The sequence below is a fragment of the Acromyrmex echinatior genome, chromosome 9, assembly GCF_024713525.1.
Source record: "Acromyrmex echinatior isolate Ae372 chromosome 9, ASM2471352v2, whole genome shotgun sequence".
NCBI lineage: Eukaryota > Metazoa > Arthropoda > Insecta > Hymenoptera > Formicidae > Acromyrmex > Acromyrmex echinatior.
Window position 1 is genome coordinate 7,630,302 of NC_141860.1, and position 19,040 is coordinate 7,649,341.

The following is a 19,040-nucleotide window of genomic DNA, read 5'->3' on the forward strand; positions in this document are numbered from 1 at the left end:
GGCCTATCTGATTTGACAATTGATATTCGGCATTTCCAGAAGTTGTTATTAAGAATTTTAAATTTTCTTAAGTAAAGCAAAAGCGTAAAAATGTTGAAAACAAGAAAAGGAGAATCTTATTTATTATATTTTATATCTCTCGATATTTTGTTACATATTCCTCTTTGTTATTCTATTTCCAATAGTTACAATGTGATTTTTATCAATTTTTTTATTCCTTAACAAAATATTAAAATAAAAATGTACACGTGCAAAAATTCAAGTATCATATTATCGATTTGATTACAGATTGAATCAGACGCAGGTATCAGCATCGACAGGCACGAAATTTGAGACAACGTCAGCAAACCCAAAAAGGGACGCCTCGCCGGCGGCGACGCGGACGTCGTGCGTCATCAAGAAGGAAGAAAAATCCGAGGTCGAGGAGAAACGGGACGATCCTATCAAGGACGATTCTGATGATGGTCAGATTATACCCTGGCGAGCGCAATTAAGGAAGACCAACAGCAAACTTAATATCCTTGATTAATCACTGCGAACCATTGCTTTATTTGTTTATCGAAAGAAACGCGCATGATATATGATAAAGTATCGTGTTTAATCGTTAAACGCGTAAGATTATATACCATGAAATCTTTCCGAAGCTTAACGAAACTTACGTAACATGTAAAAATGCGAGGAAGACATATCTCGCTAGTTAAGATAATAAACGAATGTATAAGATAATTCACGGAATTATAATATAATGTGAAGCGTATTGAATATTCTCTAAAAGTAATATGTACTGATGCTCTAAAAAAGTAAAAAAATATTATATTTTTATATATTTCATAGAATGTCCTCGCAAACTTTCTTTGTAATTAATATTGTATTATACATATATATATATATATATATATCTTGTGTTTTTTGTTTTTACGGAAACTATCCTGGACCAAAGTGAAATTTAATAGATATTTCAAGGTTGCAAGAATTCAGAAAAATAGGAAACTCGTCCGCTTTTCCTCAAATAAGAAGAGATAAGAAAAACTCTTGACGATATAAAAACTGAAATATTGTTCGCAAGAAGTATAGTAATTGTTGAAGTGTACTAAGAAACAAACAGTGCTGGAATTGCAAAAAATGTTAATTATTACGTATTTAGAATAAATATATTTTGCGATATACGTACATACAAATAAGTCCTATAATTTTGCATTGTAAAGCTTGAGATAAGATTCGTTTGTCGATCAGTTTATTATTAGGCGAAAAAATGAAAAAATTTTGTTCTTCACTTCAATTTTATTATTTCCGGTTATATTTATTGAATTTAACGCCGTTATGAAATTATTTACTTTTTCAAATCAGTTACTTCAACGGAAATTTTATTTAATCGCGGAAAGTATCCGAACAGACAGTTATTAATTCTAGGTTTAATTAATCGTGTCAAAAAGAGCATCAGCAGCGTGGTGAATATGCCTGATAACTTCCAATTACAGTCATTAGATCAGTGAATTAATGTTGACATTGATTAATCACTACTACGTCACGATAATGTCTGGCGCGTTACAACATATCGCTCGGACAACAGTTATCTTCCGCCGAGAGATTTATCTCTTTGTGAAATAACGGAGCAAGGAATGAACACGAGATATTTTCAGCATGGAATTATACTAACCTCTTAATTGCGATATCACTCAATGCGAATCCACGATGTATTACTTAAGAAAAAATTGTATGTATATAACAATTGATATTTCTATATAATATTTGTATAATTAATAACATTACGTGAAATTGTATATTATGACCGTCTAATTATTTTCTCACATATTACTTAAACAAAAATTCACGATCTGAAAAATTAGGTATAAATGAATAATTCGTTATTTTTAAAAATTTAATATTTACTGTTAAAACATATCGACATAATTCAATCATCCGGTTCGATAAAAAAAGACTGATTTATATGTGTGTCAAATTCATCAAGCTCTTTCTTCATTTCTTCGATATTTCAAAATTTTTTGTCATACAAAGCATCGATCAGAACAAAGAATAATCTGGAAGGAAGATGCTAAGGTACATAAATGTAATAAGATATTAAATAATAGATTGCGATTAAAGTTAAAGATTAAAATAATAGACTGCGCATAATATCACTATCAATTTAAAAAAATGTAAAGTGGCGTCTACAATAAAATTTTAAGACGTAAAACTTTCAACTCTAAGCCGTAAGAAATAGACCAATTACAATCAAATATGAATATTTGATCATAATTGATCAGTTTCTTATGGCTTAAAAAAAATGCTTAAAGTAAAACTTAAGTTTTACACCTTAAAATCTCATTGTAGACGCCACTTAAATCATCTCTCTCTCTCTCTCTCTCTCTCTAAAATATCGAATTAAAGAGAGATACTGATAGAATCGAAGAGAAATGCTGAAATGTTCAATCTTTCTAACGGAACACGGACGTTAAGAGCCATGACACGCAGAAAAACGTAAGGCAGTAAAACGTAACCAATAAACGAACCGACCAATCATAGTAAAGATAATAATGTAAAACAATAATATAAGTAACAAGTAAAAAAGGATAATTTGTTTACGTCTTACGTTTTTTATCTGCAAGCTCTTTAAGATCAGGAAATACGAAATCTATATCTATTACGTCTATAAAGTAGAAACAATAGACAATCAGACCGAAATGAGAATTTGCTCGGCCTCATGATAATAAACCGAGATGAATCATATAGTGAATCTGATCAATATAAGCTTTGAGATAAACAGAACTGTTATCTATTATTTTGTAAAGAAAGCGAAGAACTAACTAGCACGATAATAAAACAGTTTATTTGAAACAACAAACTTAACAACTGTCTCAAAGCTTATATTGATTCGATTCACTCTGTGATTCGTTTCACTTCAGTCTGTCCTAGCCTTTAGATTTGTTCCGATTGATTGGTTGTGCAGCACACTTTATCTGACAAATAATTTAGAAACATCGAAGAAAGAAAGTAAATTGATGGATTCAACGCAAGTAAAGTCCAGCCTTTCTATTAAGCCCGAATGTGTAAGATGGAAAAATGCATTAAAAAGTAATGAGAGTTAGTTTTATAATTAAACTATTCGATTTATTATAATAATCAATATTGAATTTTATTAAAAAATAACGAATCACTTATACATCCAATTGTAAGCAAAAATAACTTCGACACATGCACGTAACAATAAAAAATTAATTTATAATTCATTTGCAAGATAAGAAGAAAAAACTTGGAGAAGAAAACATTTGGAAGAAGAAAACACTTGAAGATAAAAAATGTCATATTTTATACAAAACAAAACACTACAGGAACTGAAATGCATATATATCATGTTAGGCATCCGAAAGTTAATTTTTCATTCAAAACATCAAAGTATATATCGTTTTTGTTTATTTTAAGAAAAACATTAAGAAAAACATTTCCTTTAGGGTCACCTGAATCCTTGAATTTCGTTTCCCAGCGGGTAGCAGACATAAGGGTAGAAAAAATCATTCGACAGGGTACATCTTTCCATTCGCAAGAGGGTATTCATCTTCTCTTTAACGCGGCGAACAAAGCACGTCATTGTATATAACTACGGACGCTTGTGACGTGCGTGGTCGTGCCCCTCTTTCTTTCTCTCTTTCCCTCTACCACCTCGTCATTACATCGCACGCAGCCTTCGTTACGACATCGCAGAACGTTACGACGGAACGAAGCGAAACGCGAAACGGGAGAACGACGCAGCCCGCGGAAGACGTCGGTGTCGCAACGCTGACGGCGCTGACGCTATTGTCGAGCCTCTTCCTTGCCTTTCGTCTTCCGAGCAGCCAGCGCCACAATTTAGCTGAGATTTTTGGCAGCGTTTAGAGCAGAGCACAGTTAAAGCGCATCGAGTGAACGAGGCAGTTGCGCTGTGTCCAAGGCGTTCGTAAAGCAAGCTTTTCCAAGATTTTTAAAAGGGGTTGAAAGTTTTTTCTTGTGTCGAGTATCGTTCGAGTGACACGATGATTTACACGTGAAGAACTGCATTTCAATTGGAAGAAATACTTAAGTCAACTTGTGCTTGCAAACGTAATTTAAAAAAGATAAATTAAAACTGATTTTCAAAAAGTGCATTGAAATTAAGAAAAAGGAAGACCGGTGAGGAGCGTTTACAATCATCATTACATCTACCGGCGAAATGGCATCGAATCGTAGTATGCTAGGTAAGTGGCGATGATTGACGAGGCAAGAGATTAGAAGAATAAAAATTAATTTGTTCTCTACTATCAAGAATTTTAATAAAATAAATGAATTAGTAAATAAAAATGAGATGTATACATGGCTGTTATATTTATAAAGTAAATATAAAGAATAAATACAATGAGAAAAAGCTAAACGTTACGTTATCGTGAATATCATTGAACATCATCATAATTATTTGACATATTTATAATAGAATAAACGTAATAATTATAGTGTGTAAAATCGGGAACGAGAATGTTTTTCGGGATCGGGACAGGATTTTGAAACTTTCGAGATTCCCGAGAATGTTCGAATTTCCTGAGAATGTTCGGGATTTCTAAAAATGTCGGAATTCAAGTAGAATATATTAGGTGTTGGAATTAATTCGTAGCGTTTTACAAGTGATGGGAAGTACTTTCATTAATGTATTTTTTAATGCTCATGTGAAATAAATAACATTCTTTCATTAAAAAACGCTACGAATTAATTCCAACACCTAATATGTTTTGTTATATGTTGTTGAATATGATCTTAGTTTTAGATTTTTTATTTCTGTTGTTGAGTTCCACTAAAATTTTCTGTTTTATTATAAATCATACAGCAGGCTGTTTTATCACAGATAAAGACAGAAAAGTAAAAATATTGTATATATTTCGGAGAAAATCCAGTACTAGAAATACTAATATTATATATTGACGGAAAAACAATATTAAAAGATTCCGTACAATCAGATATCTCGAAGATTATCGGGAAACCCAAACATTCTCAGGAAATCCGAATATTTTCGGGTCTAACATTCTTGGGAATCCCAAAATTCCCGATCCCCGTCCCGTCCCAAGCATCAGGTTTCGGAAATTTGAGATTCCGCACACTTTTGAATAATTAGTGCCTCATAGTAGAAAACGTAAATCTTAAAATAGAATTGATTCAATTTCTGTGATATTTATCTTGATCTCCTAATTTTATAGAAGACTAAAATATAAGTTTACATACATTGGGATAGAAAGTTGCACGGTTACAAGGTTAACATATATTATTCTAAACACATGACAAATGTCATTATCGTATTTATCGAATGTTTGAATTCGCAGAAGTTAAAGATTCCATATAGGTTTTATTAGATTTTCCACTATTAGCATAATAGTGGAAATGATATAACATAAAAGTCATAATTAGTTTAGGTGATTGTGTTTGTTTCACACATCTTGTATTTTATTTGTATGCGCGCGTCTAGCTTCCCGATTTCAAACAAATAACACTATAAAATTGAGTTTAATTATTTTAAAATAATTAATTAATATAATTCAATATTCCTACGAACACCGATCAAAATTAATTGATGATAAATTAACCGATTAAATTACTTAATGATAAATCGGACCATATTGTCCTTTTCTAAAGCCAAAAAATCATTTAACTTTAATTTTTAATATCATATTATTTTAAAAATAATTTTTTGTTTCTGAAAAAATCTACAGACATAAGTTCCTTAAAAGAAAACGAACGGATACGTACAAATTTGAGTTACGAGTGTCTCGCGACGGACGGCAACGAACGCGGCTTCCGCTTAGACATTAATATATTCTTTATTACGGGAAGGGATGATGATTCGTCAAGAAGCCGGCGCGTAATTCAATGAGTTGACGGTGAATTAAAGCAGTAAAAACGTCAGCTTTCTGTATAATATGTAAATTATATTATGTTTATATATAATATAATTTACATATTATATATAAATATTGGGTCATTTAAAAAGTATCCGCGGTTTTTTCATTCAAAAATCGAACGAAAAACCGCGGATACTTTTTAAATGACCTAATATAATAGGATGCCATTTTAATAATAAACTTTATAAAATTATAATAAGATATCTATTACTATAAGAAACATGCATGTATTATATAAGGTATGTTTTTTTTCGGATGTCTTAATGATTGTAGAAATATGAAATATGCATTAAATAAACATCAACCTGAGGTTGCCAATAAAGTTTTAAAGAATAATTAAAAAATTAAAAGTAAATTCTACATATACGCAAATAAGTAATCATAATTTTTGTAATTATGTATTATACTTCAGATATAAAATAATGTAAGATATAAAATATAGAGCACAAGATTAAAGTGTATTAACGGCTCATTTAATGCATATGTATAAAGGAAATGATCATTCGTGTAATCTATGATCTCTTTCCGAATAAAGTTTACATGAAATATGAATTTAGTCTATCGCGATTGAAAACTCGCTATCGTCATTTGCTTCGAACTCTCACCTCCATTGCTGAGGTTAATATATATATCGTCGACACATTTGCATATAACATTCAAACAGAATGCGATGTGTGTTGATAATTCAATGCTTGTAGTCTACGACTTGCTTGCAATCGATGCCACGCACCAGCCTCTAATCTTCGACCAATTAAACGCGAATGCACATAACGATGAATCTGATAGATAATAATGCCATCGTGTATTACTCGTGTATTGACCCGAATCAATGTTTCTGACCTTCAAATCTTGCAAATCTTGCAAGTCATCAAACTCAACTTTAAGAAAAGCACACAGGTATACTATTTCGGTTCTTCGCGAAACGACGAAATCGCTATGAATAGTTTACGAGAAAACGTACACAGAGTTCTGGGTGAAGGTCATGATAGTGTTTGAGCTACGATACAAACGATGACGCACAAAATGTCATGCATTTCAATGCGAGAATGCATCTTCACGAGATCGTGAGATGAAATAAAGATCTCGTTGCATGTATCTACTAATGATAATTTTCCACACGTTTGAATGAATGGCTTATGTATCGTTTGCAATTATATGAATCATTTATATTCTATTATATCAAAAAAAGATCGTACAATATTTCGTGCGCCATTCTGCAAACACAAAGTTACAAGTATCTAGCACACCTGTTAATTGTAATTTTCCACTCTCAATAATACAACTATAACATGTGTATCATACCACAGTTATATTGTTAAATAAGAAATTACTACTAATAGGTTCGTTAATTTGTTGTAATTTGCTTAGTGTGTTAATTTTTTATATCATGGATATGAAGAAAAAGATGAAAGTATTCCATATTCAAATAATATTATATACTCGTTGCTTATGCGATATTTCTTTTATTTTCGAGAATAAAGGTCGTTCTGTATCGATTGTATTATATCTTACAAGCAAGTTTTTCGGCTATAAAATATGGTGTTATCGAGGTCATCGACACAACTTTGCACTGAAGTGAAAAAAACCGGCTTGATAATCAAGTATAAAAGTCGCCAAAAATTAGTGGCACTGAGACCAAGCTGATTTGCAATGATGTATAATTGACAGACATTAACACGTTCTATATAAATTATTATTATTTATGACAGAAATATGAAATTGATAAAATACAATATGGTTGGAAAATTATAATCTTCCTGCATTAACGTATTTTATCAATTTTTTATATTGCTTTGTGTGTGTGTGTGTGTGATTTAGTATGATTCAATTATATTATGTGAGCACAAAAGCTTACTTTCATTACACATAAAAATTAAAATAGAATAGAATTTTCATGTATTATATGGAAAAAGAGCTATATTCAAATTGCTATATCCAGAAAAATCATATCAAAATAAAACAAGATGCATTTTAAAACTAAAAGTCAATACTTTTGCGTGTCATTAATGAAATTTAGAAAAAAATTTGTTGCTGATGCTACAATAGCTCAAAAACATTTTTTAAATCTTCAAAATTGTCGTTTTTAGTTTCTCTTTGATGCTATTTTCTTAAGATTGTAATATGACGGTTAAATTTGATCAGCTCGTGTCCAACAAGCAAAAATACATCGGAAATGACTGTTCACATTTGTATCAACAACTTTATCAAATTGTAATTAATAAAATTTAATCGAACATATTATTTCTTGTTATATTAATATTTAATGTCGTATTGTATTATATCAATATTTAATCAATACATAATCCGACGTACAACATAGTATTTATTAGAATTAAAAATAGCAACAGATATTAAAGTTCATAGCATCTATGAATTGACTAAACTATGTTAAATTGTAATCGACCTCAGACGATTTCTCTTTACCGATTTATTATTTTCTTCGTCGATTTGTTTATCTTCTTCATCTACGTACATCAATCTCTATTCCGTTTGATAATCAAAATTTTTCGCTTTGACATCAAACTCGGACTAAATCGCATAGTGTACATTATTAGTGCGTCGCTATTATCAGCGAATGTTCAAAGTCAATATCAACAAAGTCTGATACAAATTTTAAATAGTAAAAATATGATTTATATTCCTCGCATTTAAAGTACCAAGTCCCATTGCCACAGATCGGGGAGCGTAATAGTCGCAATAGCGGTTAAGTGGATAGCACGACACGCGTAGCGGCAAGCTCTCGATTCACGAACGTCATTATTATATCGGTCGGATTGGACTTTTAAATAGACACTTCTCTCTAATCGCCCGAATTGCATCCACGGGGATCTGATCCTCTCCAAGGCAATCCCATGTACGCGGATAATATACGCGGATAAGATACTGATACGTTGAAATAAAAAGTACGATGTCGAATAGTATAACTGCTAATGCTACAATGGTAATTTGGTAATTTAAAGCAAACGTAAAGAAAGGATTCATGTAATGTAAATATAAAATATAATAAATATGTCAGAAGTAAACATGTAAATATATATATCGTTTTTAATTGATTTGATTATTATCATTATACTACTGACGTTTCTTTGTATGACGTAGAGAGAGACAATACACACTCAAAAAAGAAGTTTAAGATATGTATTAAAATGTTTTATTCTTTCTGATTACATTCAAAAAGGAAGTTTTTATATATTTAAAAATGTTTTAGTTTTAAACTTTTTCAATAAACAAAACATTATGTATTTAGATTTAAAATACTAAAACATTTAAAATTGAAGTACCTTTTATTAGTAAATGTTTATTTCGCAAAAATATTTCAAACATTTTAAACACTGCACTTTGTACAGTGAAGTAAAATAACTTTTAACTTTTTCAGTCTAAAACATTTTTAAAAACATCTTTAAGTATTTCCAAATAATATACTTGAAAAAATTAAATACTCCTTTATGTATTTTTGAATAAAATATTTTTCAAAACTGAATATTTTTTAGTGCTTTGCATACTCATTTAAAATTAAAATATTTTTAAATATTTAAACAGAAAAGATAAAAAACATTTTACTATCTTAAAATTAAACACCTTTTATAAGTGTATAATGTAACAACGCAAATCAAATTTTCTCAATTAAAAAGAATTAAGTTTGATTAGAAAAACTAAATTAATATTTCGAAATTTTATTATATTATTAAATAAAATTACAATTAAGTCTTAAAAAGATTGAAACTATAAACAACATATAAACTTAAAACAACATATAAGAAATATATATTCGTATTAAATGTAGAAAGAAGAAATACTTTATTTATTATTGTACAAAATATATGTTCGTATCAGATCTGTTGCATTTCTTTTTATATCTTTTAGTCAAAAAGCCAGGTAAGTGATAATAATAAAAATAATTTATTATTTATTAATTTCAGTTATTTTTGTACGCAAAGTCGCGCGCGGAAGAAAAATATAAAAACAACTTTAATGCAAAAAATCATTAAAAAATAAAAAAATCTAAAAAAAACAATGTTATTTCTTCGCGATAAGAATGCACCTGCCTGCAGTTTCATTCGACCTTACTCACGGTTTCGGTTACGTCAGATACGATGGTTAAAGCACAACTTTGCATTGGCAATGCTGACATAGGTCCGCGTCGACGAACGTTTAACTGATAAATTATCCGTGTCGCCTCTTCATTGCAACGCTGCGACTATATACCTTTTCTGTCCAGGAAATCCTAATTGTACACGTATTGATGACCATTCCCTTTCATCGTCGAAAACAGATACCATACATTGCGATTATGCAACGAGACACAACTTATTTGTCGTTCCGCATGCGCCTTTCTGTTGTAACAACTGAATGCGTCAAAGACGAAAATAATTAAGGACAGAATAAATTGATGTTTGTATCGCTGACTTAATGCAATCGAAGTAAATATGAAGTAAATTGTTATGTCTCGCAGATAACAAAATAAAATTCTGCTGAAGTAAAGTCCACATAAAATCAATTTGCCTGCGATTACAATCTTATTAGCTATTCTATTTATTTACGTCACAATAAATGCATTTTATTTTCAATTAATTTCAAGTATTTTCAAAAATTATTTCTTTTCAGTAATTATTTGAAAATTATGTACACATTGCTTTTAGTTTCAATTCGTATTATATATTATATTTCCAGAAAAAAATAGATGTTAAATAGGGTCAAGGAAATTTGTCATTAGTTTCTATATCGGCTGGAATTTGATACTTGTAAAGCATGATTCATTATGTGTAGCATCGAATGTTTCTACGATAACCTCGGACGCAAATTCGCGATAAGCAAAGTAACTAGTCGACTTTGCGAATACCATCATGTAGTGCATGCAAAGCGTAGACGATGCAAGGCGACCTAATGCTGACTATTAATATCGGGAACGAGGTGCGCTTGTTTGTGTGCTCTGCGATTAAATGCGCGGGCTTGTCCGTTTCTTCTCTCTGTAAACTTCTTTCTACGGTACACGAAGACGTTTTGACGTGACGCTTCACGAAATTTGGAACGTATTTCCTGACTTGCGAAATTGTGTGACGTGCGCGTGAATGAGGAAAGGTAAGGGAAAATAATTGGCTCATTCATGTCATTCTTGAAATAATTTCGGCAGTCTGCCAGTAAACGAAGAAACCGTCAAAAAGATCATGACTAGGTAGTCTAATATTTATACGACAACTTATTAAAGCAAAACGAACGGAATTGGTCGAGTCATGAATTGACACAATCGCGACGCGCTTTTAATTAATGTGTTCCAATTCACGTGTTCTAATTCACGTTCAAAACGGAAGACATTTTATAATTTTTAATAACATAACTGTATTGCATTCCGTTTATGATAATGCTGCATTCAATAATCGAAATAAAGTATTCGGTTGGAACATAATGCCATTCAAAATTCAAGTAGCTGTATCTTCGTTAAAAATAAACGAAATTTAAATTTAAAAAAAAATTTTAAAAGGTTAAAATCACTACTTTCAAAAAGTTACTATGTCTTTAAGTTTCTATTAATAATTTTTATATGTATATACTTAGAAAATTATGAATGGATTGGATAAGATGGAAAATGTTCTTCTCACTTTGTGAACCTATCACATACCCAAAAAAAACTAGTGATAATTTTCGACTTTCCAATGTGAAAGCTTAAAGTTTTTCCTACAAAATCATTTTTTACAAACGTTTCTATAGGATTTTTGTCACTGAGTTATCAAATGAATTAAATAAAAAGGGCACTTTGACTTTGATTTTATACTTATAAAATCCGTTAAAAATTATTGTAGCGTATTAAAAAAAAAAAACAAATCCTTCAAGCTGAAACTTTACTGTATCGAGTGATATAATTGCTAAATTTTTTTTAAATACGTAGACATGATACAAATGAAGTAGCGCTATAAACTTTTGTTCCGACCTAATGTGATAATTCGTATGTTGGAAAACTTAAGATCTCAATTATAACCTCGAGATGAATTGCGGTTGTGTACAATACTACAATAGCAGAGATTGATAATGGACCAAAGCTATAAGTATAAGTCGCGTGTATTGCATGCTAATGTTACGTAAAAATTGTTTACAGCACTTAGAACATGTGACGCTCGTTAGTCGACGCTATAAGTAAGAATATAAGTACGCATATACGTCTTGTTTTCGACACACACTCTCTCAACAGTAATCGTATAAAAGAAATCTTGGAATTAGACAAAGCGATGTCAATATAAATAAAACTAGCTGACGTCACTCGTGTGCATAAGACGGAAGTCGAAAAGGATGCGGTTTTTCTTAGATTTCAACAAACAAATTCATGAGTTTTAAAATATTTCTACATTACAGAAAACAGCTTAGAAAATTAAACCTTAAAATTTTAAAAAACAAAATATAATTTAGAGAATATATTGAATTACTGAAAAAAATCGTAGAAACACAGATGATCATAACAAAATTATAATATTAAAACATAACGTAATATTTTTTAAAAATATTAATTTTAAGAGCTAATAATTTTAAGGATTATTAGTATAATTCTTCTAAAATAATTGATTTTGTTAGATATCTTTTTCTTTCTCTTATATACATATAATTTAAACAATACACTTATATTTTATTTCATGTTGCCAAAAATATAAATAATATAATTAATAAATAATAAATATCTTATTTTATAAACGAAAGAACATACACTACAAATGTAAGAGAGTTGTTACAAATGTAAGTTATTAATTATATTTGATTACAATACATTATAATCTAATTGCACATAATTAAATAAATAAACGTTTCGGTCTCTTACATATATATATATATATATATATATATATATTAGACCATCTTCAGTATATAATAATTACAGAAATATTTATGCACAACAACGATTCATCTACGTGTATTGTCTTATGACATGTCTAATTGTAACGTCAAACCGCTCATTATTTAACAATTGTTTTTATTATTAATTAACAAGTTATTAATGTTAATCTGAAAAGAATAAAGTTATCATATCCAAAGGCAATCGTCTTTTTATTACAAGAATTTCAGATAGTCCAAATGTTCTTATTTAGTTGTTACTTGAACGCAAAATTTCCAGATTCTAGTAATATTCTTTGATTAATAAAATGTCTTTAAATCGTGTTTCGAGTTACAAAATATAAAAACTTAGTACTTGTGTTACAGTCAACTGTGTGGAATGATATTGAGAATGGATGACTTGTTGTAATAAAGTACTCGTTATAATGTTTTGCCAAATTCTTATCATGATACACAGCTGTATATACCTGATATGTATCGAAGGAGAAGGTAAAATTAATGTAAAACTTATGTAAATTATAGGGGAATATATATTAGGGGAATTATGCTAAGCACAGGAAAGTATGTCTCTGGTAATTTTCCGTATCACTCTGTCTGTTCAAACCATCGATTTGTTTTTTGATGAATATCATTTCCGACGTGATTCTTTTATGGTTCTATCTGAACGTTATCCCAATTTATTTTGTTATTACCGTATTCAATCTGATACTATGATAATACGGTCAAAGAATCTTTTGATTTTTTAATATTCGCTTTATGTTCTTTCGCGTTTTTACTTTCCTTTTTATTTGATCAACATAAGAGGAGTCGCAATCAAGACAGCTTATTTTGTATAACCACATCACATTGTTTCATTTTTTCTAATTTATCCTTACCTAATTTTATGAAACGATTTAAAGTATTCATAGGTTTGTAAGCTATTTTAAAATTGTTTTTTTCCGCTATAGTCTTAAATTAGTCCAAGATTGTGTTTATATACGGTATAGTGAAAAATTTTTTTCTATTATGATCGATGAAATCATCGTTGTTAACAATATTATTTTCATATAAATTCTTTCTACTCGCCAATTTTTTAAGTCTCTTATTAATTGTAGAAAAAATTATGTCAAGAGGATAACCATTAATTAACAGAATATTTATGGATTCAATATTTTTTTTTGTGATATTCCGGATGTGAGAGAAACAGAATTCTATCAAGCTGACCGATTATTACTCCTCTTTTGTGTTGCATTGGATAGTTCGATTTGTAGCTTAGATATCTCCCTGAGTTCGTGGATTTTTTATATACAAGTATGTCAAATTTTATACAATCATCTTCTAATATCACTTTGAAATTTATAGATTTGTCATTCCCATGCTTCATTGTAAATCTCAATCTATCATGATAAGAATTGAATCTATCTAGTATCTCATTGATCTGATTATTCGGGATTGTTAATAAAATATCATCCACATATCAATAGTAAATTGGAATGTTAATATTAATGTTAGAAAAGATTTTCTCTTCCAAATCTTGAATTATTAAAACTGGTGACAATGGAGATCGTATGGGCATACCAAAGATTTGTTTAAAAAATTTATTATCAAATTTGAAATAAGTTGAATTGATAATGAAGGAAATAGCATTAAAAAATTCTTTTTTTGGAATGCTTGTTTTTTGCGATATAAGTTTCCATCTTTTTTTAATGTTTTTTATGACTAGCTCTATGGGAATATTAATGTACATCGATATAATGTCGAAGGAGACCAATTTATAATTTGATTCTTATTTTATAATTTTTTAAAATAAAAAGAAACAAATAAAAACATTAAAATCGATCATTAATAAGTATCAGTTTAAAACATCGACTGTTGCAGCCGAGTCACAGATCGTAAAATAAATGATCGCAAATGTTTTTTTCAGATCGCTTGACATGCAGTCAGGTACTGAATATCATGGTGATTCTTGGCTTCATGTTAAACTATATGCTGCGTATAAATCTAACGATAGCGATTGTTTCGATGGTGATACCGAGCAATAATAGCGGTCAACATTTACATTCCAACGGATCGTCGGTGTCGGACGAGTGTGGTATCCAATCGACGATGATGAACAACTTCACCCCGATGGACACCAGGACCCCGGCGATCGACGACGATGTTAATAGAGTCAACGAGGTGAACAACGGCAGCACGCATGCAGTGTTACCGCATTGGTACCAGGTTCGTTGAAACTCACGTAAAGTGCCTAACTTGAGTGCCTCACGACGAATGACCGGCCATGGCGAATACATAGCGTGAATGAGATTTCATTTAAATACAAAATACGAAATTTAATTACGATTGCGATTAATTATAACAGAAAATTGTTATCATCTATATAGCACAGATCATTCTAATATTGCAGTAACATTGCAAATGTTCTGCTTTTGTGCTGTATAAACAGACTCTTAAGAATTGTTTGGTTTTTATTGATCGTCAAAACTTTATTTAGATTCATTCGAATTCGTGTTTCATTGAGGCGAGAAACATTTTAATCGGGATTAAACGATCTTTTTAGTTCTTTATTTGCCTCCCCTTATAATTACAATGTATTTTTCTTTGCTCGATTTTCTCCGAGCCTGTAACTTTTACGAATTCCTCGATTTTCATTTTTAGGAGGAACGAGTCCAGACGAAATATCCGTGGAACGAATATGAGGTGAATATGATCATCGGCGGTTTCTTCTGGGGTTACATCTGCACGGAGTTTCCCGGTGGCCGGCTTGCGGAAATAATTGGTACCAAACGAGTTTTTGGTTACAGTATGCTGGTATCGAGCTTTATCACTCTATTAACACCACTGTCAGCCACTTTCGGTTATACTGTAGTCGTCGCATTGAGAGTCATTCTAGGATTTATGATGGTACGTCACTTATTTCATTTAGGAATCATTCTAATTATAATAAATGTACACATCTCTCTCTCTCTCTCTCTCTCTCTCTCTCTCTCTCTCTCTCTCTCTCCGCCTCGTGAGAAACGATCTAACAAACGAAAATCTGAATCTATCGAGCATCTTTCTTTGCACGTAATCTAATTACGCTCATCGATCGAGTTTCACGTGACTGCAAACGATCACGCAATCATTATTGATAATCTCTCAAAATTGATTTCAAAAATTGATCTCGTAAATCAGGGTGCCACCTGGCCTGCCATCCAGCCAATGACTGCTCGATGGATTCCACCGACGGAGCGTAGCAAGTTCGTCTCTCACATGATGGGTAAATGATCATGATCTAATTCGCCACGCGATCGCGAAATCGAGGCCAATCCATACCGTAATCGTTTATCGCCCTCGTTCCTGCGAAACTACGAAACGTATACGCAAGACAGACATAGCCGTTTTATAGTCGCGATGAAAATGCGCGATTGCGTCAATGGCCGCGCTGTAAACTTGTATCATTATTTACAGCCTCATCGCTTGGTGCCGCGTTAACTATGTTGATGTGTGGATTCCTCATCGCCTCGCTCGGCTGGGAGTCGGTATTCTATGTAACCGGCGTAATCGGGATTATCTGGAGCGTGGCATGGTTCTTATTGGTATTCGATTCACCGTCACAACATCCGCGCATTAGTACGGAGGAGCGGCAGGCTATCGAGAGCGCGATTGGAACGACCACCACCTTCAAGGTTGTAATAATACAAAGCGTTCATTTTAGTCTCAAAGTGCATTTTATTCTGTTTTATTTTTTTCATTATTAATTTATTTTATTTATCTTATTTAATTTTCTGAAATAAGTAACGATATAAATATTGAGACAAATTTATTTATTCTCGTTTGAAAAACCTTCTGTTTTACTTCTTATAAAGATCTCTGCGAGATCTTAACTAATGTTTAATTAATGCGATATTTTATCAGCATCTACCGGTACCATGGCGTGCACTTATTACTTCAGGGCCTGTTTGGGCTATTGTAATAACACATGCATGCAGCGTCTATGGTTACCATACCATTGTCAGTCAGCTTCCGACTTACATGAAGTACATTTTGCACTTCAACATTAAAGAGGTATATATCGTCGGTTATATTAATAAATGAAATTTTTTTCATGTTGTCTTTGTTTCATACTATTCGATGGAAATATATTTATTAATACAATTATAATATTTACAGAACGGCCTGTTATCCTCGTTGCCCTATTTAGGCAAATACATATTTGCCTTATCAACGTCCATCTTGGCCGATTACCTGCGCCGTAATAATAAATTATCCGTGACGGCAATACGTAAAATTTTCACGACATTCGGTGAGTAAAATGTTTGCGAATGATTTCGAAATTTTTTTATGCTTGTTATTTTACGATAATTCACGATGATAAGATCAGATTCTTTTAACTAACCAGACAATCTCTCTTTTTAAATATGCAAATTAACACTTGTTCAGCAAACAACGTTCTACTTAATTTATACATTCAAAAATTTTTATATGCAAAAAGTACGATTTTACTAAAGTACTTAAAAATTTAGATATAGATCTAAAAATAATTTTATTATCAGAATAATTATATAGGACTCTCTCAAACTGCTAATCAAAACTTTTTGCAATATTGTTCATCATGTTTGAGTTCTTTGCATAATTATTGATTATTTTGATTATCCAAATTATTTTCAGATCTGTATTTATTTAAATTTTTACATACTTTAGCAAAATTCTTTCCGTGTAGATTCTTACCACAGTATATCTGTGGGTTACAGTAGAATTTTTATTATCAAATATATAATAATTAAATAAGATTTTCTTCGTGGATAATATATTGAATAACGCACATTTTATTTTATATTCCCAACAAACAAATTAACGTTATTTATCTTCATGTTTGCTGGTTATTATACCCAAGTAACAAGACGTGACGTTAAATGACATTTTTAACATTAATAACAGATTAAAACATTACCTTGCTACTTGAATAGCTACATATCGTTAAAAATTTTATATTAATGACATTTATTTTTTTAACAAGCGTTTCAAAAAAATTCAATAGTTACAGATAATTCATTAGTTACAGATAATTAAAATAACAATTAATGTGTTGATAAAGTATTGATTGTTATAATTAGATTTAAAAAATGTTATTTTCAGCTAATGAAAAAAACTCTGATTTTTAGCTCTATTAGTACCCAGCATTCTCATGGTGATTCAAGCATACTATGGTTGCGATCGTACGGCATCAGTCATTGTATTTACCATTGCTCTGACAATAAACGGTGCTGTGACAGCCGGTTACCTCGGGAATGGCCTCGATATCGCACCTAATTTCTCCGGAACCATATTCGGCATCGCCAACACCTTCAGCTCGATAGGCGGTTTCCTTAGCACCTTTATGGTCGGTAACATCACGTACCATAATCAGATCTACACGCAGTGGGCCATCATTTTCTGGATTCTAGCAGCCATTTATCTTTGTGGTGCAGTGATATTCGCTATTTTTGGCACTGGCGAGTTACAGAGTTGGAACAATCCGACTAGCACTCACACAAAGGAGAACGGTGCCACCGTAGAAGATGACATCCCGGAATCGGTTCCTCTCAAAACCCATACAATTTCGTAGCGTTTTGAACGAGTTTAGAATCTGATAAACGATCGCAAATCAAACGTAGCGATGAAGGTTGCAACACAATATATTCCAAACGGGACAGTATTTTTTTTTTATTACGTTCGGATTTTAGGATCGATCGATGAGTCTCTCAACTTGGCAATAGCTCGTAATAAATTTTTGTTAATTTTTGTTTCTTTTAACACATTCCGTGTCGCGTGAATCAAGTTACTTAAAATTGGTTCGGTATGGAACATGTTAATACTTAGTAATTCCTAGTTCAAAAATTTGAAATGAGGCTTTAGCCTTCCTATGTAATTTATTATAATTTAATATTCTGCTTTTTTAAAAATAGTATTAGAAATTTATTTGTAATTTATAAAACTGATGATATTTTATTAGCTTTATCACAATTATCGAGTTAAGATTGCGTCTTTAGTTTTTTTTTTTTTTGCCAAGGATTGAATGATATAGAATAGTTGAGTGCGTTTTTGCACTCATTTTCTATTATAAGATAGTATAAGTTCGCACAGATACCAAAAGAGAAAAGAAAGACACATAGCTAGAAGTATCCAAGAAACTCAGTGTTCACTCGATATGACAAGTTTATATATAAATAAATATACAATTTTTAGCAAAATCAAATCAAATGTCTTTTAAAAATAATAACTACGATATCAGCTTAGGGTAAGAATTCACATAAGAAAAAGCTTTATTAAAATTTAAATCTTATTAAATATATTATATATATTATTATCATAATTGATACAATTATTATC

At 30.9% G+C, this 19,040-nt stretch overlaps 2 protein-coding genes across 5 annotated transcripts in view; both read left to right on the forward strand.

Annotated features, from left to right (window-relative positions):
* The window catches only part of f (espin protein forked), an 18,911-nt gene extending 14,777 nt beyond the window's left edge, over positions 1–4,134 (forward strand). For all 3 annotated transcript variants that reach the window (XM_011058096.2, XM_011058093.2, XM_011058095.2), the window contains exon 12: positions 289–4,134. In XM_011058096.2, coding sequence (XP_011056398.1) covers positions 289–529 — 241 coding nt within the window. In that variant the 3' untranslated portion in view covers positions 530–4,134. The remainder of the gene's footprint in view (positions 1–288) is intronic.
* Positions 3,706–18,911, forward strand: LOC105147220 (sialin). Of its 2 annotated transcripts, none has more exons than XM_011058092.2 (8): positions 3,706–4,208; positions 14,614–14,912; positions 15,348–15,593; positions 15,864–15,948; positions 16,140–16,357; positions 16,587–16,736; positions 16,842–16,974; positions 17,834–18,911. In XM_011058092.2, the coding sequence occupies exons 1-8, from the start codon at positions 4,184–4,186 to the stop codon at positions 18,274–18,276; spliced, it is 1,599 nt and encodes a 532-aa protein (XP_011056394.1). In that variant the 5' UTR covers positions 3,706–4,183; the 3' UTR covers positions 18,277–18,911. The 2 variants fall into 2 exon arrangements, with proteins under 2 accessions (XP_011056394.1, XP_087265557.1); XM_087409431.1 differs by lacking the exon at positions 3,706–4,208 and adding an exon at positions 10,727–10,973.
* The last annotated feature ends 129 nt before the right edge of the window (positions 18,912–19,040 follow it).